Source organism: Odontesthes bonariensis, chromosome 4 (genome assembly GCF_027942865.1).
Source record: "Odontesthes bonariensis isolate fOdoBon6 chromosome 4, fOdoBon6.hap1, whole genome shotgun sequence".
In the NCBI taxonomy this organism is placed as follows: Eukaryota; Metazoa; Chordata; class Actinopteri; order Atheriniformes; family Atherinopsidae; genus Odontesthes; species Odontesthes bonariensis.
In genome coordinates this window covers 6,101,103-6,122,095 of record NC_134509.1, presented here as the reverse complement: position 1 = coordinate 6,122,095, position 20,993 = coordinate 6,101,103, and the positions used below count along the sequence as shown (strand labels likewise).

General features: G+C 42.9%; 2 protein-coding genes across 6 annotated transcripts in view; one reads left to right on the top strand and one right to left on the bottom strand.

The window, feature by feature from the left end:
* Window positions 1-3,827: 3,827 nt before the first annotated feature.
* Window positions 3,828-9,801, top strand: cd7al (cd7 antigen-like). The gene is made up of 5 exons (XM_075464349.1): window positions 3,828-4,008; window positions 5,451-5,804; window positions 6,906-7,292; window positions 8,657-8,784; window positions 9,223-9,801. The coding sequence occupies exons 1-5, from the start codon at window positions 3,942-3,944 to the stop codon at window positions 9,436-9,438; spliced, it is 1,152 nt and encodes a 383-aa protein (XP_075320464.1). The 5' UTR covers window positions 3,828-3,941; the 3' UTR covers window positions 9,439-9,801.
* A 3,128-nt stretch (window positions 9,802-12,929) lies between these two features.
* Window positions 12,930-20,993, bottom strand: part of tnrc6c2 (trinucleotide repeat containing adaptor 6C2) — a 54,730-nt gene continuing 46,666 nt past the window's right edge. For all 5 annotated transcript variants that reach the window (XM_075462624.1, XM_075462625.1, XM_075462626.1 and 2 more), the window contains one exon: window positions 12,930-20,276. In XM_075462624.1, coding sequence (XP_075318739.1) covers window positions 19,928-20,276 — 349 coding nt within the window. In that variant the 3' untranslated portion in view covers window positions 12,930-19,927. The remainder of the gene's footprint in view (window positions 20,277-20,993) is intronic.

The window sequence follows — 20,993 nt, the reverse complement described above, 5'->3', positions numbered from 1 at the left end:
CTTTTCACCCTTAAAACCCAGTCAGCTGGCATGACAGGTCAGTTAAACCCAGTAAGTACCCGATGTTCATTACAGTGTGGGTCTGTCCTGTACGACCGGCTGCGTGTACTGTATGTTTTCTGATTCAAGTATGTTTTGTAAAGATCAGATGAAGGTATCTGTTCCAGTTGATTAATTTAAAGTCACAAAAGTGAAGACATTGAGATGTAAACTTTAAATATGTGCGCCCTTACCCTGTCTGGTGCGGCATCAACCAACGTGGTGAGTAGTTGGAAGGAAGTTTAAGTGTCTTGTTTTCCTTCCATGTGAGACGCAGATCGTGGCCCCGAATCCAAAAGACGTTGGGATGCTGCATAAAATGTACAGAAAAACAAAATATTATAAACCAATATTTTATTTGCAATAGAACATGGACAACAGAGAATGTTTAAAGTGAGACATTTTATTATTTTGTGAATATATTAGCTCGTTGTAAAATTTGATGGCAGCGGCACATCTCAGTAAAGTGGGGCATCTTTTAACAGCAGTCTGTGAACATCTGGGAGCTGAGGGGACCGACGGCTGGACCTGTGGGAGAGGAAAGTCCCAATCTGATATCCGGTTCTAGCTGCTCAATTGTCCTGGATGTTGCAGGTTGCATTTCACGATGCGCCAGATGTTTTCAGTTGGCGAACAGCAGGCAGGTCAGTCCAGCGCCCGGACTCTTCCCCTAACTGACGCACTTTAGCTTTGACTTGCTGAAATACGCAAGGCCTTCCATGAAAACGACGTCATCTGGATGGGAGCTTGCGTCGCTCTAAAACCTGTCCGTAGCTTTCAGCATTTATGTAACCTTTCCAGACGTGACCTCGGAACAGTTTTTCCGTTTTGCTACAGTCCATTTTGAACTAGTTTGGGCCCAGTTAAGACGTTGGCGTTTCAGGGGTCACATATGGCTTCTTTTTTCGTTTGGAGCAGTTATGGATACCACAGTTGACTGTTTATCACAGACTGTGATCTCTGCCTGTCAGTGTTGGCCCATGCAGATTTCCACGTCAGAATCACGCCTGTTTGATGCAGCGCTGCCGGAGGGCCCGAACATCACAGGCATTGGTATTTCGGATGCGTATCTTGAGCACGGAGATGTCCGTAACCTTTTGACGATGATATGCGCTGCAGGGGATGGAAAATTTGAAGGTTTTGCAGTTAGATGTTGAGTATAGTTATTCTGAAAGTGGTCCGCCGTTTGTAAATGCAGTTGTTTTTGCAAAAGCTGAACCTCTGCCCGTCTTGCGTGCTGACCTGTTGCAAATGAACCTTTTTTTTTTTTTTTTTTGCAGGATAAGTCCTCCAGCTGCTTGTTTTTAGTAGCCCTAACCTGTTACTGCCATCAAACTCGAAAGGAACTAATATTTTCATACACAGAAAAATGTCTGTCAAACTCTGTTGTCATTGTTCTGTTGTGAGATGTGGGCATCTTTCCCCTTCCCCTTCCCCAGCACAGCTTGTTTTTTTACAGCCACCCAACCATTATTCTTTTATTTTGGATGGGTAGACCTGATAAGGTTTTCACCTTGAAAAAAAAGAACATGAAGTTTAAAATACAATACCGATTGTGTTATTTATTTTTCCTTCCTTCTCGTGGTCTTCGTTGGGATCCCTTTGAGATTTTGTCTGTGCTGCAAAAAGAAACAAGTTAAGTGGGTTTTGAGTATGGTGATCACAGAGCTGAAAAATGACTGTTTAGAGAAAGAAAAAGGGTCAAACTTGCCTACAAGGAAGTCTGAACAATCTACAATATGAGCAGTTTTTATTGGCACTTTTAAAATATTTATTTGTATACACACAAAGGGACATATTTCTGCAAAGTAGCCACAGAAGTACTTGTGAAATGTAGGAATTTCAGCACAGTGAGCACCATAACGCCCTCCGTTGTATTATTGAAAATGAAGAAGCAAACTTCTGTTTAAACAAATGAAACCATGAGAGATGAGCAGAGAAATGGTTTCTCTTTGTTTTTCCTCTTTTTTTGGGGGGGGGGTGGTGGTGGTTATCTACCGCTGTTTAAATACCAGAAGTGTTTTTTTTGTTATCTGCGGAGAGATTTCTCTCTATCTTTTCTCACTTTTCCACTATATGAGATCTCTTTTATGCAGGTATCCGACATGCTTTGTCTACATACCAGTTGCTTAGAATATGAGTGCAAGCTATCCTGTGTAGAATGTCTGCTTTTAGAACGTAGCTTGACATGTGAATGAACAATGTTAAATGTGTCAAATTTAATAATGCATTAAAAACTGAATAAAATTGGATTACACTTGTCTGTCTTCAATGAGAGAAATCAAACTTGTGGTGAAATCCTCTGGGATTTCTGTCTCTGTTTTGTCAAACCATTACACCACCTAGTGGCATGTGGGAGGTGGCTTGTGGGTCCCGTAAAGAACCACATTCTCTCTGGTAAGGCTCAGAAGAATTAAAGAGGAAGTGAAATAAAAGGAAGAAAAAAAAAATCAACACTGCTGCAGCCACCACGTATGTTGAGTTTTAAACCCCAAATGGAAATGAGCCCACCAACCTATATGATCTGTGTCTGTTTAAGTAGAATCTGTAAAACCTTTTAAAGCTACTAAGATACAATTGTCTTATTTTTTTTTTCCTTTTAGCTGTGTAGATTTACAAGAAACAAACTGCGTTTCTGCACCTGAATTTGCGGTTGGAAAGGCGGGGGACACACCACACTGCACTGCCAAAGCGTTTAGGCCTGCAGGTGTTATCAAAGCCTTTTAGAGTTTATTCATTAACCAATGCTGTTGAATCGAATCTTTAACGTGAAAGCGGCCACTGAAGCTGTAAGCTCTCTAACTGGAACACTTGGGACTGCAAGCAAACGGCCTTTTAAAACCACCTGTCAAGCGCTTCAAATTGTGGTTTCCTGCTGTGCTGTACAACTCAACACTGGCTTTGTTTTTTTTTAGTTCAAGCCCAATACTTCTGCTGGGTTCGAAAAAGTCTGAACATCTGTGTGTTTATAGACGTTTACTCTCTTTTAATGTTTTATTCAGATGGAGCTGTAGCCCTAATGGGGTCACTGACGCGCTACACTGCTTGTCCATCTTTTTTTCATACACGCAGATTTAAAACGACAGGAAATCAAACAAGGAATGGCACAATGTAAACTACTGAACTGCACTTCATCGCTGAAAACCAATTTCTGGCCTACGTTTTTGCAGTAAAGCCAAGTGTCAAATGAAAAGTCTTTCAAGTTTCTTTGTTCTTTTTCATATTGCGCAACACGCCGCTCTGACAAACACTGCGAGGGGCCCCGGGTGTTTGCGTTTTAGTTGTTTTTTACCAAGTTAGGAAACGTGAGCCTTGAATGTTTTGAGACGCGGGGCTGTGTGAGGCGCTTTAGTTGGCCCACTGATGCAAATTATCATCAAAATGCACATCCGAACACATCCTGCTCACTCAGGCAATCATTTCCTCTGGGATGTTCAAATGATAAGCTGTCTGGAAAGTTTTTTTTTTTTTTTTCCTCTCTTTCTCACTTCATGAACAAGTGAAACCCAATTTTAATGCACATGCAAATGTAAAAGAATTGTTGTGAATTAAGGCAATTGAACTTGGAACAGTCAGGTCAAAGGGCCTTCAGGGGCCTTCAGGGACATGATGGTTGCCACTGTGATGCTCATGCCTGATTGTACCTGACTTAATTTCCTAATGGTGGTAATATTTAGTTTATGAATAAAATTGCTGCTGAAGCAGCTGATCCAGCTTACGTGACGCTGTGCTTCCTCTTGCATACGCCTTGAGGTTTTAAGGTGGAGCTTCATGGGGTTCCTCTTGGTTTCATTTACTGTTACCCAGAGTTTTGACATTCAGTTTTGAGTGCCCGCATCTATGCTGTCATGGTTTACATCATTGGCGTCCGCAAGAGTCTTCTGTAGTGTCTTGTGGCTGTAATGACGATGACTTGGATCCAGTGCCTGGCTTGTTTGTGGACTCTGGCCATCACACAGCCTGGGTTTGGTAAGTTCCCTTGAATGTGAATTGTGCTTATGAAGAATGGAAGTGTTATTTTTTTCTGGAAAAGTTATCAAAACAGCAAAGTATTTTGGAATGCCGTCGTTTTCTGGTCTCAAAATGAGTAAAGATTCTGTTAAAGAAAAAGTTTTGTTCTTTTTCTACACTGTTTTTTATACAGCCATGATACAACTGGCTGCACAATATGGGCAACAAACTAGCATTTGAAAGGACACATTTTTTAAAAAGTGGAATACGAAAGCTGCAGTCCTGATCAGAGTTTTCTGTGGTGTTAGTTGAGTGTTTTCCTGCCATTTAGAGAAAGTTAAATTGCCATTTTTGCCACATTTTGACAAACAAATGATGCCTGTTCGGTAAAAAGAAAATATTCTGATGTTTCTCAGTGTCACCCGTGCAATTTCAGTGACACTGAGAAGCATAACCGTACGTAGTCAGATATTTTCCAAGTTCTTGAGCTTTTATTTAACAGTAGGATACAGGAAGAGATGTAGACAGACAGAGGGAAGGTGTTTATAACCAAAATAACCTGGCGCACTGGTCGGGGCTCGAACCTTCGCTGGCTGAGACGAGGACTTTGGTCTCTATTCGCAGTGCAACCGCTCCTCCTGTTAAGCTGCACGGAAGGCTTTTGAATTAATTTTTTTTTTATATATCCCTTTCACAAATCGTTAAATATTTAGAAAATGGTACAGGTAGGTAGGTCTGAGAGGAGTCATAGCGGTCGTCATGCGAGCGATCTGCTCATTTTGGCGTTTGAACCCCATTCCTGTTTCGAACGCTGCGCGACTAGTTAGTTACACAGTAACTAGTTACTAGTTAGTGGAGGAAAAAAACATAAGGAATTATAATAATGCGGTTTTTATGTTTACAGCTGGAAACAATGGGATTCAGCTTGTACAGTGACCCCCTCAAATTACACGTAAAAGCGTTGGCTTATAGGCAGGTGAAGGGGGTCAAATCCAAGTGTCAGCCTGAGTTTTATAAGCAGGCGAGAAGGCGAAAGTCGGGAGTTCGAGTCCCGGCTTGAATGTCTTTAGAAAACAAAATGACTGAAACCAAAATTACCACCGAAGTGCTCAGCATTCCGTGAACTAGATAGTTTGAGACCCCTAAGTAACATTTTAACTGGAGTTTTTAAAATTATTTTTCCTTTGTTGATAGTTTCAGCACCGATGAAACGGAAATATCCGCTTCTTTAACGTCAACTGGCCATTTTAGTTTGTCAGCTTATTCTTTTGTATATGTTTTAGAACACATTTAAAGACATAAAGGGCGACAATTGCCCAACTGTTTCCTCTTAGTGGAACTTTTGTCATTTTATTTGAACGGTTCTATTTTCTTTCTTACAAATTCCGTTTGCCTTTGTATAAATTCAGTTCACTAAATATGGGGTGTATTCAGGTTCTGACGCTTCGCTTTCTGTCCAGTTTGCATCGACATCAAGTTCATCGAGCGACGTGAGGGTGAATCGGTGGTCCTTCCCTGCGACGTGGAGCCTAGCGGCCCGGCGCCCATCGGCTTCTCCCTGAAACGCAGCTGGCTGACTCCCGCTGAAGTGCTTTTCAAATTCACCAAGTACGACTTTAGCGTGGGCCTGGCTGCCAATAAAAACCGGATCAGTGTGAGTGGAGACCCCAGCGACCATTCCCTCAACGTGACCGTTTCTCAGCTGAGGCCTGATGACACAGACCGCTACGTCTGCGAGTTTGTGATTGGGAAATCTTCCTCTGAGGATGAAAAGATACAAGGAAAAACGGAGTTCTTCCTCCTCGTCACTCCATGTAAGTGCACTTTTCTTCTTCTTCTTCTTTTTCTTCTTCTTCTTCTTTCATGTCATCCTACACAGCTGGCCCAAATCTTCACAAAAAGGTGTTAAAGGGATAGTTCGCCTCTTTTGACATGAAGCTGTATGACATCCCATATCAGCAACATCATTTATGAACATGTTCTTACCCCCTGCTGCGTCCTGTGAGCAGAGTTCCAGCCTCGTTTTGGCATTGATGAAGGTAGTCCGGCTAGTTGGCTGGGGTTTAAAAAATAAAGCGTCTTGCCTCTCAAAACAATATGCGTTCAAAAGAGTAATACATTTGCATCAGAAAATCGTTCAACAGGAAAAAGTCAGACCTCACAATCGCTTGGCACTATTTTCTCTCCCTTGTATCACTGCCTGCTGCCGCCTGCCGACAGCCGCGCCTGTTACGGTGTTTACCATTCAGAAGCAGGGGACTGCTCGGTCTGCACTTCGGTCTGCAAAGTTTACACAGCACACAGTGATACGAACTATCCCTTTAGAACATACAGTTTTTCCTCATCATTCAGCGGTTTAGGGTTTAGCTGATTCCTTTCTATTCAGACCCCCTGCCCCCCAAGCATCTCTAGGCTTGGCTTGAACTTGGTCCTACTTTTGGAAGTTTCTTTCTATTTTTCATGGAAGGATTCTTTCAGATGGAACAGGATGGATGTTCACATCTGTCCAGAGATGCTCTGCCGGGTCCAGGCGCAGACTCTTACCCTCCGGCTCTTTGTCGGGTTTCTTGAAGAAGCTTTCAGAGTTTTCTTGGCAGCTTTGTTGTGTCATTGAACCGTAATGACAATACCATGGTTGGTATGGACAGAGTGTTGGTAGTTAAGAAAAAAAAAAAAAACACAGCTCCGATCATGATGAAAAGTCTAAATGTTGTTCATGTTCACAGGAAACTAACAAAACAGTCCTCAGTCACTTAGGGGGGAAAGTTGATGAAAGGGAAAAATGAGCCGAATGTAAGATTTTCATAGCGTTTTGAAAAACCTCAGGATCACTCCTTGTGTTGGCTGATCTTTCTTTGTAAAGTATGGTGCCCCTGACGGTTACATCAGTTTTATCCCCCCCCCTCCCCCCGGAGATGCCCAGGGCCTGGCGGACATGGAGCTGGTAGAGACGTGTGCTGGAGGTTCAGCTGTGATTCCCTGTTTCACCCCACATGAGGAAGGCCAAGTCGTGGAAGGAGTGAGTTTGAAGAGACAAAGAGGCAGAGCTCCCGTGGAGGTGGTCTACCACTCAAAGGGGCACCACAGCGGCGGCGGCGGCCATTCTCCCTCCTTCTATCAGTTCCCTGCTGAGCGGGTCCAGCTGTCCTCTGCGTCCGGCCCAGGTGGCATCACCTACAGCCTGACCCTGCGGCTGCTGCAGCCGGAGGACGGCGCCCTGTACAGCTGCCAGCTGCTCCAGAGGGGCCGGCCCGACAGCAGCACCGGTCTGGGCAGACGAGTGTTTTTTGTCTCTGTGCAAGGTGGGAGCTGATCACCGGCGTGGTTTTCCTTTTGTCAGGCTTTTGAAATGATAATACCGCTAACAGCTTTCCTGCTGTTGCATTAACATATATCTCCGGCCATCAGCAGTCAGCTGACATGTCAGGAAGTTTCTGGCTTCTACTAACACAACTGCTTCTAAACACTGAGGTGCATCCGCCACCAAGGCCCATTCCAGCGTGTTTGGTTTTTTTCTTAAAGTTGATCCAGCTGCGCGCTAACATGGAATGGCTTCTTCCTTTGCCTGAGCTTCTCCAAGTTTCATGGAAATCTGTGCTAATCTTTGTGGACACAGAAATATAGAAAGATAACCAAAATAACAAAACAAATGGCAACTAACTCATACCGCAGCATCGACTTCAGCCTTGGCGGAGGACACGCTTCTGTTTGCACTGAGCAGATGCAGTTTTTTTTTTTGGGGGGGGGGGGGGAATGCAGGCTCTGAAAAGCCCTTCATAAGTTGTGCAACTGCTTTTTTTTTTTTTTTGAGTGCTGATACAACTGATAACAGAAGACAACAGGAACAAAAAAAAATCCGTGATGCATATCTCCGTTTGGCATTTACTTCTCAGAGAAGGAAGTCAAACCATTAATCGGTGATACCTTTGGTTTCAAATCTAGGATTCGAAGCCTACAATACGCGATCTCCAACGGAAGTGGTGTGTTATGTCCTTTAATCCTCACTGCATACTGACCTTTAATACGAGGCATTAAAATGATGACATTTTATTTCGTTTATCTTATTCTTTCTAAATGAGAATATGAATGACGATCACGTCATTTTAAAGTTCAGTGATATTCTGCAAATTTAAATTTTTTCACATACTTATAAATCAGATATGTATCAGTTCACGATTAAAGAAAATCTGTAATCTACTTCTTTACCTATGGTATTGGATTTGAATTTGTTCACCACAATGAAAATGTGGATAGTCGCAACTGCTGATGATAGAATATGAAGACATTATCAGAACGTTGCCTCAGTGGTTTCAAACTGGTTATTAGTGTTCTACCATCAGTCTTGTGCAAACCAGACAGTTACCGTCTCCAGTTAATGTCAGAGTTCCCGTTTATGAATGGTTTTGTCAGCTTTAACTAACTGCAGTAACTGCCGGCCCCCAAAATTAACAATGTATTCAAACTGCAGTCTAAAAGTAGGAAGGAAATCTTGTTTTTGCGGTTTCCGCCTTTTCTCTGAGCTCCCTATATGGGCTGTCATTGTGCTTCTTTTGTTTTCACATCACAGCATTTTGTCTTCATCTTCTGTCTCTGTGTGTGTGTGTGTGTGTGTGTGTGTGTGTGTGTGTGTGTGTGTGTGTGTGTGTGTGTGTGTGTGTCCACGCAGGCGGTCAGTGCGGCTCCTCCAGTGCCGACAGCGACTCCAGCTACCCTACTCTGCTGTACGCCTTGTCATCAGCTGTAGGCGTTCTCCTCCTCGTCCTCCTCGTCCTGGGATTTGTGGTGCTTTTCAAAGTGAGTTGTTCGCTGCTTTGAGACAACACTGGAACGAGAGGGGAAGATTCAAACTTACGTCTTACTACAAACGGCATCTGCTCGCTGAGAGCGTGCCGTTGAGTTCCTCTACAGCTCACCACAGAAACCACACTGGTTTCGTAACTCTTTGCAGCAAGATGTCACCGTGTTTTTCTCCAACTTTGGTGAGGGCAGTAATGAAGCCCCTGTGACGCTTATTGTTTGTTTTAATTAGTTTACACGAGCAGCGGAGCTTGTGGAGCACGCTCCCACGGGGTTTAGACTTGTTTGGGGATCCATATCAAATAATATCTGTCATTTTTATCTGGAGAGAAAAATGACAAGCTTTGATTTTAACACAGGAAATCGAGAGTGCGTACAGTTACTCTGTTTGTTCCCTTCACTGATTTGTTTTTCTCCTCTCTCCATGACTGTTAGGGCAAAGCAAACCGCAGCGTCAAGTCACACCCTCAAGCTCCCATCTACGAGGAGATGGTCGGCATGCCGTCTCAGAGTCGAAAACTGGCCTCTTGCCATCTGGAGGAAGTGGAGTCCACTGAGTACAGAAACTGCTCAGTGAAGAAGTCCTGCCCAGAAAACTATTATGAAAGCCCCAGTGGGGCTCTCTTCCCCAGGAAAGAGTCTGAGAAATGAAATGCTCAGCCTTTTTCTCCAGCTTCATGAACTAGAGCAACTCCGCTGCTTCAAATTCACTGGATTCATTCCCACTCTTTGTTTGCTTTGTAAAGCTTTGTTTTTTTTGTCCCTTGGTATTTCCTCATGAATCTTTCTAGAATACACTTGGCTGCTATGGAGGTGAGCTAAATGAACAAAGTCCTCCATTGTAGTACGTAGTATCATTTTTTAAACAGTTCTGGTTGGAAACGGGTAGAAATATCATGGCAAAACTCAACTTTAAGTGATATTTTTATACTGTTGCTCCTCTGGGGCAAATGAATAGTGCAACAAGCATTTTTTTTTGTGATCAACTTTTTTATTGCTTTTATGGGGGGGGGGGGGGGGGGGGGGGTACATAACAAGCTCTGGTACATGTGAATAACTGCATATGGTCCTTTAGAGTCCATCATTTCAGTCCAAATGCCAAGGTTTGGCCCGCAAGGATATTACAAGAAACAAGACATGCAGTGACATAGAAATAAAACACACTCAACTAAGAAGAAGAACATAAGAAAAAATACAACCAAAAAACACACACAACACCACATACACGTATGTAAACTCACTGAAGGTGAGATTGACCGTTTAAATCTTGAATTCTAACAAGAAATGTTTGCCATTTTTGTAACGTGGAAGGCATGGCTTTGTTTACTCTAGCTGTGTGATATTCTAAATTAACAATATTGTCCAAGTAGTTAATCCAAAGTTTACGAGGTGGAACCTGGGGGTTAATCCATAGATGCAAAATTATCTTTTTGGCGGCTGCAAAACCTGTCATCAGCATTCTCTGTTGGATAATGGAATACTCTAGATCGGTGAGATCGTTCAATAGACAAATGTGTGGTATTTTTGGGAAGTTGATGTCCAGCAGCAACAAGCATCTTTAATAAATAAATAAACAAAAGAAAGAAGAATCCTGTGTGCGTACTTTGTTTTCTTTCATTCATTTTTACTCTGCAAAAATCAAACATAAAGGTTCAAAATCATTAATACACTCCAAACTCCCCAATGTCCCTTTGTAAGCTGAGTTCTCTACTGTCCCTGGCAGAGTTCATCAAGTTCAGATATTACCTGGATTTTCTGATCTAACTTTGAAGCATAGTTCCCAAATTCTTGAGAGTGCTGAGGTCGGGACTTTTGGAAGTGCCATTCCAAAAGCATAACACTTAACCTTTTATCCATTTCACAACCTGTAGGATGGTCATCATTCAAACAGAAGAATGCTGCTTCGATCCCCAAAGCCCAGTCCACATGTCAAAGTATCCTTCGGAAAGATACTGAATCCCATTTATTCCGTCTTTCAATCTCAAATAATCAACAAATCCCTCTGGCCCCAAAACTGACGATACCACTATCATAATTAACAACTGTTGGGGTGAAAAGCCTCTCAATGATAAATGAATCTGTCTCATTTGACCTTCAAACTTTCCTCCAGAAAGCCTTTTCTTCAAGGATGGACTTCTTACCAGGGCAGCAGCCTCACAGTCCACAACGATGTAAAACTCAACTGAATGCAGACGGTGACATCGGCAGCTTGGTGGTTTGGGACCATCAGAACTGGTGTCCTCTGAGCTGAAGTTTGATCTTCTCTCCCCCCTTGGTTAAGTGTCTACACCTCTCAAAAGTTGGTCTCATGTACAATTGTTTGAACTGACGATTCTAGCGTCTGCAGTAGCTCAGATACGACTTTGGGGAAAGGCTCTCTGGACTTTCCAATGTGAGCGTTGGGCAGTCTCGGGACAGATGTCTGTTATGTTGGCTGAAAGACAGGAAGTGAATCGGGCCTCGCCAAGTCACGTGTATTTAAGAAACATATTTGTTACCACTGAAAGGCCAAATTTTTCCGCGACATTCTTCATGATGATAGTAGGTCAACTTCTGTACGCAGAAAAACAACCGGATACAAACAGAGACAACTGTTTAAAAAAAAAGAAAAGAAAGAGTACATTTATAGTCTCTGTAACACATGAAAACAGTTCAGCGTCTCCTTTGACAAATGTTGGAAATTTTTCAAATTCATGTTTGCAAGCTGGCAGTCTTCTTCTTTATTGCCAATTTTTTTTTGCACATTCTGTAACAAAACTTTGAGAAAATTATTCAATTCAGACCCTGCAACATCACCAACATTACTCTTTCCGTGTACTGTATTACATTACATTACTGGTCACCAGAGAGATGTTTCCTCTGCTGTAGTAACTGAAGCAGCAAATCGTTCTCCAGGAAAAAGTCAGACCTCACAATCGCTTGGCGCTTGTGTGAGGTCTGACTTTTTCTGGATGAACGATTTTGTGTTGCAAATGTATTACTCTTTGGAACACATATTGTTTTGAGAAGCAAAACGCTTTATTTTTTAAACCCCAGCCAACTAGCCTGACTACCTTCTTCAACGCCAAAACTCGGCTGGAACTCTGCTCACAGGACGCAGCAGGGGGTAAGAAGATGTTCATAAATGATGTCGCTAATATGGGATGTCATAGAGCTTCATGTCAAAAGAGGCGAACTATCCCTTTAAAGGTTTCAAATCCATCCATCCATCCATCCATCATCTTCCGCTGGTCCGGGGATCGGGTCGCGGGGGCAGCAGCTTGAGCAAAGAGACCCAGGCGTCCCTGTCCCCGGCCACTTCCTCCAGCTCTTCTGGGGGGACCCCGAGGCGTTCCCAGGCCAGCCGAGAGACATAGTCTCTCCAACGTGTCCTGGGTCTTCCCCGGGGCCTCCTCCCAGGCCGGAAAAGGGTGGAATGCCCTCTCCGGGTCGGGAATGAGATCCTTCCCCAAGTGGAGGAGTTCAAGTATCTCGGGGTCTTGTTCACGAGTGAGGGACGAGTGGAGCAGGAGATTGACAGACGGATCGGTGCGGCGTCTGCAGTGATGCGGGCTCTGCACCGGCCCGTCGTGGTGAAGAAGGAGCTGAGCCATAAGGCGAAGCTCTCGATTTACCGGTCAATCTATGTTCCTACCCTCACCTATGGTCACGAGCTGTGGGTAGTGACCGAAAGAACGAGATCGCGAATACAAGCGGCCGAAATGAGTTTCCTCCGCAGGGTGTCTGGGCTCTCCCTTAGAGATAGGGTGAGAAGCTCGGTCATCCGGGAGAGGCTCGGAGTAGAACCGCTGCTCCTCCGCATCGAGAGGAGTCAGATGAGGTGGCTCGGGCATCTGGTGAGAATGCCTCCTGGACGCCTCCCCGGTGAGGTGTTCCGGGCCCGTCCCACTGGGAGGAGGCCCCGGGTTTCAAATCTAAGCTAGCCAAAGCCAACATCAGCTTAGCTCAGTTTAGCTTAGCTTGCTAATTGGCTCATTTTAATGTCAGCAATATTCAAACTTGCTTTCCCAAAATATTTGTTTTCATAGTTTTGAACACGACTGTTTTGAGGTAACTTAACTTTGTCACATTAACATTAATTACAATGAAGAGACGTATGTAAACTGTTTTGCAGAAGAAAAAAAAAGGGACGAGACCACAAATAACAGCCAAGAAAATTTGTAATTTATTAATATAGTCTGAAAGAAGCTCCATAATCCATGGAAACTTTTTTTTCGATGCATGTTTTTAACAATCACATTCTATGAGGAGAAAAAAAAAACAACAACATTAAAAGCCACAAGTTTGCATTTCAGTTACAGACATTTTTCCTTAATGCTTTTTTTGTTTTTATTTTTTTTAAATTTTCCCCCAAAGTAAAGAGAAAGGCAAAGGCAATGAACCCCCAACTCCCTGACCCACCCACCCTCCTCCCCTAAGAAAAAAACCAGACAGCCTTAAAAGTCATGGGCATTTTTTCCTTCCTTTCAGTACAACCCACAGTGCTTTAGCAGAAGGATGAGCGCTCATTGGTTAAGGAGAACACAGCGTGACAATGCAATGTAAAGTTTCGCTAAAGCGTTAATCAGGTGGTGGTGGGGGGGGGGGGGGGGCGTCGGGAAGGGGGATGAATGACAAAACAAAACAAACCAACCCTACATCAAACCCTGAATCCCAAAGTGTGAGTCAACAAACACCTGCAGTACAGCGGCGGGTGTTTGGACTCGTCCCACCCACTTGTGCATAGATCATGATCCTTTAAAAACCAGCTTTATTCCTCCATTTCCACTTCCCTCTGAAACCCACCTGTTACATGTTAGGAAATCTCTCGACTACTGACTACCTGTCACAGGAACAATAATGGACACGAGAGATCATTTAAAAAAAGAAAAAAAGAAAGAAGGCGGCTTGCACGATACTCCTGAACAACAGGATGGAAACTTTAAGAGGTCAAAATGTACACATTTGTTTTTTTGTCACCGTCTTTTTGACAATCAAACCATTGTTCATCGTTTCAATGTAAAGCAATTTCTACATAGATTTCACACGTAAAGCGCTCCACTTTTCTCAAAAATGATTCTCAGTCTTATTTGGTAAATATGTAACTTGCTACTAACATTTAAAAAAAAAAAGAAAAAAATTATTGTCGTTTTAAAGAAACAGTGGCACTCTATGTCCCACTGACTCATACTTCAGTGCTTGCTTGGAGTTGTGTAGTAAGTTGCTTTTTTCTGCCCTCCCCCACACAAACATTAAAACTAGAAATGATGGAGTTGGTATCTGGAACCCTGGCCTTCCTGAGACGATATCCACATCTTTTTATTTTTATTTTTTTAATTTTATATACGAGTGTGCAAGATAGTGAGCAAACTGCGTCGCAGTATCACAGAAAACATCAAACCACAACTGAATACACACAAAGATAGCCACTGAGAGAGAAATTAAAAGTTTAAAATATGACACAACACTGATCAATCCCAGAGTTCTGAAAGTAGCATAAAATCTCCATTTTGCAAGATTCTCCGTGTCCGCAGTTGGTGAAAGATGAAATTTGTCCTTTCACAACGTTCCCGTTATAAAGTCCTATTTTTCCTTGGACTTCGGACAAATGAAATGCTTGTAAACGACGGGTGGCTTTTTTTGCGAAAACAAAGACAGAAAAGATAGGCACCGCTGAAATGAGTCTTGTAACAAACTCACCTCCCACGCTTTATCCCTTTCCACCTCTCTATCACGTTAACATTGGGAGAACTAGTCCTTCTACGGCTATCTATGGGCACGGTTTGTCTTTTTTCTTAAATCCCTTTTTTCTGGTTTTTAATTTTTTTTTCCTTTTTAAAATGTTTTTTTTTTTTTTGCTACATTTTTTTTTCTCCCCATAATTGAAACAAAATGGTGCAATACTCAATGATAATCCCCGTACTGGATTATTTCACAATAAAAAGCCACTATAAGGTAGATAACTTTTTTTTTCTTTTTCTTTTTTAAACAGACAGAATGGGGGGGGGGGGGGGGGGAATAAAAAGTCCTTGAGTAAACAGGTACACGTGAATTGTCACCATCGCCCCTCTGTACTTAGTTTCCTACGATTAGCTGAGTGAGGGGCAGAAGACACTCAGTGCAACGTTAGAAGATAACGTCCATCAGAACAGATTTTGACAGAACAAAAAAGAAAATTTAATAACAGACATAATATAACACACTGAGTGGAGCATAACAGCAGGACATGTGCCCTGCACACACAGTTTCTTTAGTACACATTCATACAAACATCTGACTTTCAAGCACACACCTACGATGACCTTTTTTCCCCCAAAAAAGATTTTGTATTTGTAACCTAATGCAATACATATCTGATATTCTCTAAAAAGCCCGTAAGTGTACCTGCCAGATGGACAGAAAAAGAAATAATTACTGACTTCACATTATGTTATTGGCGCTCATTGATTCAAGTATTTTTGTTCAATTTTTTTTTTTTTTTTGTCTTGATATGTCTGTGATTTCTTTTTAACAAGTGGGTTAAAATATGCATCAGACCAGGTGCTTCATGTTGGGCTTTAAGACAGGCTAATTAACAAATACACACATATACAGTACAAGCACTTCAGAGTACTGTAGCATGTCGTCAAAACCGGAACGTGCATATCCATCTCCACGTAAGAGAGACGTAGCTTTCGGTCAGTCAAGTATCAGTTTACACCGACCCAAATTCTTTCCTCTGCATCACTTATTTGCGGGGAAAAAAAACAAAAAAAAAAACATATTGCTCTTTTTTCAGCTGTATTAAACCAGGACCTTTCAAGCTAAACTGAAAAGTTTCAGAGGTTACGATCCAAGAAGTCTGAAGAGGTGATACCACATAGTGCTCACAGTATATATACGCCATGTATACACATATACTGCTATGTAGAACAGAGCTGTAGAGAGGGGAGCCTCTCGATGCTGGTGCAGCATGGGAAACACCCGTAGCTGTCAGGGTTCTCCAGTTAGTACAGGATGCTGGGAGGTCCTCGGCTATTGGGTCTGTCTGAGCTTGGATCAAGGCAGTTACAGAAACAGGCAATAGTGATTTTTGCTTGTGTGCTGCAGGACTCAAAGTCCTGAAAGGTAGCCTTTTCCTGTATACTTTTTTTTCTTCTTTTCATTTTTAAGACGTTGTACCTCTTGAAATGTGCCCCTCCCCTCCTGCTGCTGCAGAACGAGAGAGTGAGGCTGATACAGTGGCCCGAGCCATCTGGGTCTGTGGAAATGTACAGTTCGGCGGGCCTGCTTTGAGCAGGACACAAAACACAAAACAAGATAAATACAGCATCCACAAAACTGAGCCCCGGTCAACATTCCCACCACCTTTTAGATGCCGGTGGCAGAGGCTGAGGGGCCGGAGACGTTTCAGCTAGAAGTGCAGAGCTTTAACATATTATAGATCATCTTCTTCTTCTTTTTTTTTTCATTTAGATTTTGTAGCATTTTTAAGCTTTTTATGTCAAACTTCATAAAAATGACGTTAAAATGCAATTTAATTTTTGGTTTTAAAAAAATATGTACCCGGGATTACCCATTATCAACTGTGCACTGTAGCAAACTGGAACCCCCAAACTGAGTTAATATTTTCTTCTTAGCATGGGGCATTCCCCACAAAAAGCATTGAAAATAAAAAAAATAAAAAAATCTCAGCCATCGAAGGGTGTGATGCTGCCGCCCTTTTTTTGATCCCTCCGGTCCCCCCCCCACCCTTGCACCCTCTGCTAAGGTTATCAAAGCTCCTCCAAACAGGGAACAGAAGTGCTCTCTGAAAAGATACAGTATGACACAGCTAATCCATATTGGCACAATATATTGGCATCTCCTACACACATGCCCCCCCCCAAACAGTAACAGTAGATCACCTTCAGGGGAACAAAAAAAAAAGAAAAGAAAAAGGGTTCATAACAAGCCTTTTCCCCTTCCAATAAAGATTCAATTTCAAGGCATGAGCTCAAAATGTCTCTAAGCTTTTTGCTGCTTCGATGGCCTTTTTTGTTGTTTGCTCTCACAGTAGAGAGGACTGCCATCATCAACTCCCCTACCCTGAGATCAAGCTGGACAGAAGTGTCTTCAGCGCAGAGAGAAAGGCCAACCTTTGATCATGCGTTTTCACTTTACTATGACAGTGTTCTAGTGGCTTAGCCTGACTTTACAGAGGCGGCGGCCATTTTGAAGTGCCGACAGGAGCGCACAGGGGACAAAGTCAGGTTTGGCGTTCTGTAAAGGGGCCCGGCCTCTAGTCTTTTGCATAGAAACGGATAAAGGGGCCCGTTGGTGCCTGGTCAGGGGAGGGCTACTGGGTCTGGCTAAAGTGGAGGAGGTTATAGCGTAGCAGCTAGGCAGAAGAGGAAGGGGGGGGGGGGGGCAGCCTGCAGGCAGGCGGAGCAGCTTGGAGCGGCAGACACCCACATTCCCGTCTGAGACACCGTATTTTTACACATCTCAAGATACTACCTGGAAGTACTACAGAATACTGTCAAACACGAAAGCATGAGCAGTTAAAAACAATAGACAATCAATAACGGTCTGTAGTATTGATCCTCATTTTGCATTCAACACACAGGATGAACATACAGAGGCACCTCTGACCAAAGTGTTTCTGCATATGAACAGTGAAGGGCTAGTTCAGCAGCCAGTATCTTTATCACAATATAACACACTGAAATAAACAAAACAAAACAAAACAAAAAAGGTCAATTGATTTTCTCCAAAGAATACAAAGTACACTGGCAAAAATTCCAGAAATATGACTATTACATCTTCCAGCTAAAGTGATCTTTGTGTCAGAGAACTGAGAGATGGGGTCGGGGCGGCAGGACGACAGCAGGGTCGAGTGGTGGTGGTGGTGGCGCCCCCCCCCCCCGTTGGAGATGCCACATGTGGCACAGAGCCGTGATTGGCCAGTCCGGGGGGGGGCGTGCCGTCTTTCTTGCCAGACGGAGGGGAGGATCAAGTGGAGGCCAGGAGGAAGTTCTGCACTGTGGGGCTGCCGCCTGACACCCAGAGGACCACAGCAAAGAGGCACTCAGTGGACACTCCCACACCCCACTCCACTCCTTCCCGACTCCCCCCCCCCCCCCTCACCTGCTGGCTGGCAGGCCGGCGGGTGTCGGAGACAGCTGACATTGCAAGTCTAGTGCCTCCAAAAAGAACAAGGCGAACAATTTTGGAGTAACAGTGATATTCATTTTTGATATAGTTCAAAGGAGGCGGGGGGCGAAAAAAAAAACAAAAAAAAAACAAACCGGTGGGTTGTTTTTTTTTTTGTTTTTTTTTTGCCCCAAAGTCTGATGGTACATTTCGGTTGCGTTTCCCTTCATCCTGCTACCGAGGAACAACGGCATACACATTTCCACGGAATCGATACAGTACGTAGAAGAGCAGGAATCTTTTTTTGTTGTTGGTTGCAATGTTTTTGCTGCTCCTTTTTTTTTTTTTTTTTGATTTATTGGATTGCAGTTGAAGCGATTTGCTCTTCATAAGTGCTATGATCAAACCCTTTGAATTTATAAAAGTCTCAGTCTCTTCTGTTTGTACAGTACCAAGCGCAAGGAACACTCGAAGGTCTACTGCATTAGGATTATTTGGTATTGTGCCAGATACCCAGAACCATCCAATCCCACTGTGGCTTCAGTCTCTGTTGGGTGTGGCTGTGGCACGCAGAGAGGAAGTGTGCCCGGTTGTGTACCCAGTGTCACTTCGTAGTACAGTTTGCCGCGTGCACAGTTCTACAGCTGCTTCTTCCTCTTTGCAAAGTTTTTCCCAACAGTTTCAGAGGGGTTTGGAGGCCTGGAGGGAATCCAAGTTTTGAAAAGGAGTAAGGTTTTTTTTTTCTTTTTTGAAGTTCTAAAGTCTTTTTGCTGAAATCAGCAACAATCACAAAAAGAAAAAGAAAAAAACGGAGAAAAAAAGAAAAGACAAACCAGCCCCGGTGGAGTATGGACGGAAGAAAAGTCGATGCTGTATATTGCACAATGTTACTGTCACATGAAAATAAAACCAAGTACATTTTTTTTCTTTTCCCCTCCGAAAAACTGGCTGATCGGGGAGGCGGCTGGGCTTTAGAAAAACAACAACAACTGGACATTAGAAAAATTCAACAAAGCACCAGTAAAGCGACTGGAGTTCAGGCTGAAGGTGACCAGAAGGATCTGAGTCTGCAGGTGTAGATGATTAGATTCCACCGGACATACACGTTCATAAGGAAACACACACGCGTGCGCAGCAAGGTCGACAATTAATATTCTCTCAGCTTATATTTTTGCGAAAAATAACCGTCGGGATTTACACCTTGAAAAATGACAGAAAACATTGAACAGCTGCGTCAATCCCTTTGAGAAAAATGAAAATAACTGAGCAGATGATTGGTAGTGCCAGTCATGCGGCCAGGCCTTCTTACTGCCCGGTGACAGAGTTGGTCACCAGTCGTGTTCCTGTACCACTTTGTTGGCTCAGAGGTGAACTGTGCAAGATTTCAGCTATTTCTTCAGTTACAAAACAAACTAAAAAAGGCGGCTTGGGAAGGACCTGGGCCAGAGAGCACTTAAGGCTAATATTAGTGCTGAGAAACAAACGTTAACATAACTTATAAAGGTCTTTGAACAACATCATTGGCCATGGATATGGAGGGAATGGTTGTTTTAAGTGTTATTTTGGGATGATTAGTTTTTTTTTTTTAAAGTTTTTCTTTTTACAGGGTAAAGGAAAGTCTTAGATGGCAGCTTTGATTGCTTCTTTTAAAACTCTTCACACAGAATGTCATGTATATTTATGGAAAAAAAACCTTAAAAACTCTTTAAAGGTTACTTTGTGTTTTGACTCATTTCAGTTACTTTTCTACGATGCATTTCAAAAATACTGAAAGGGAAAAAAAAAAAAAAAAAAAAAGGAAAAAAGAACAGTGAAGCAGAGGTATGGGGCTGTAAAGTCTGTGTTAGGGACCCCCAGGCTTCTGATTCACAACTCACAGATCAAGACAGTTTAAACTGATACTGATTATCGCCACATGATTTGCTTGGGTTTTGCTCTTGCTTATTTCGACCACTTTTCGTTTGGAGTTTTTCCTTTTCCACCTCACCGCCCACCGATGGCTTTACATGACACGGTGGACGGTGGGTCAGCGCATCGGGGCGCCATCCTACATGGACTCCCCGCTCAGCAGATCTCCAGGCAGCAGGGTGTTAATAGAAGTGGGGCTCCCGATGATGCGGGCGTCCTCTCCACCAGGCGGTCCCCACAAGCTGGAGTGCTGGGGGAACCCGCCCCACAGCAGATCGCCCCCGTTGGCCTTGCCCCCGCCACCGCCGCTGCTCCATTGGCCAATCGAGTGGGACTGATTTGCCCCGCCCATGCGATTCTGATTGGTTCCCGGGTTAGCATGCCAGCTCGTGGTGTTTGCCCCTAGCGACTGGCCTTGTGCAAAGAAGCGGTTAACCTCCTCCTCCCCGGCGAACTCTGCCAGGATTGTGGTGTTTCCAAGCACGCACCTACAGGACAGAAGAGAAAAATATAGAAATACATCGCACTTTTCCAATCTCTCAGAAACAAACAAGAAATTGTTGGCTTTAAGGTTTCCTCAAAGTGTAAAAAAACAGGCTTTCATATTCAAGTGCAACTGTTGTTTTTTTGGGTGTTTTCACTATTATTCCGGGTCGAGCTCTGAGATCATCAGGTGCTACTTTATTAAGTGTTCCTAGGATGAAATATAAAAAGACGGGTGAAGCTGCTTTCTGTTTTTATGCACCAAAAATCTGGAACTTTTTACCAGTGTACATTTGTCAGTCAACAGATATTACAAACTTTAAAAAGCAGCTAAAAACACATCTAGTTTTATGTATTTTATTATTATTATTATTATTATTATTATTACTACTATTTGTATATTGCATTTGTTGTTTCTCTATTTTATCGGTAAATTCATTTTTAGTGCTTTGTCTCTGGTTTGTGTCTGTTTCCTCCTCGCTCTGCCCCCCCCGAGTGACATGTTCTATTGTGCTCTATTTTGTTGTTCTTGTGATTGTTTTACTTTATTTACTTTTTATATTGATCTTATTTGTAAAGCACTTTGAGCTACATTTCATGTATGAAAGGTGCTATATAATATAAATACATTTATTATTATTATTATTATCCATTACTGTGAGCTGCCGTATCCACATTTTCAGCTGCTGTTAATAAAAATGGGGTCCTGCATCTTCTATTTT

What these genes read in the sequence shown, in the direction of transcription:
- cd7al (XM_075464349.1), top strand. Translation starts at nt 3,942, where the DNA reads ATGACGATGACTTGGATCCAGTGCCTGGCTTGTTTGTGGACTCTGGCC. An exon ending in GTTTTTTGTCTCTGTGCAAG is followed by an intron (nt 7,293 to 8,656) that starts GTGGGAGCTGAT and finishes GTGTCCACGCAG; the next exon opens with GCGGTCAGTGCGGCTCCTCC. An exon ending in GATTTGTGGTGCTTTTCAAA is followed by an intron (nt 8,785 to 9,222) that starts GTGAGTTGTTCG and finishes CATGACTGTTAG; the next exon opens with GGCAAAGCAAACCGCAGCGT.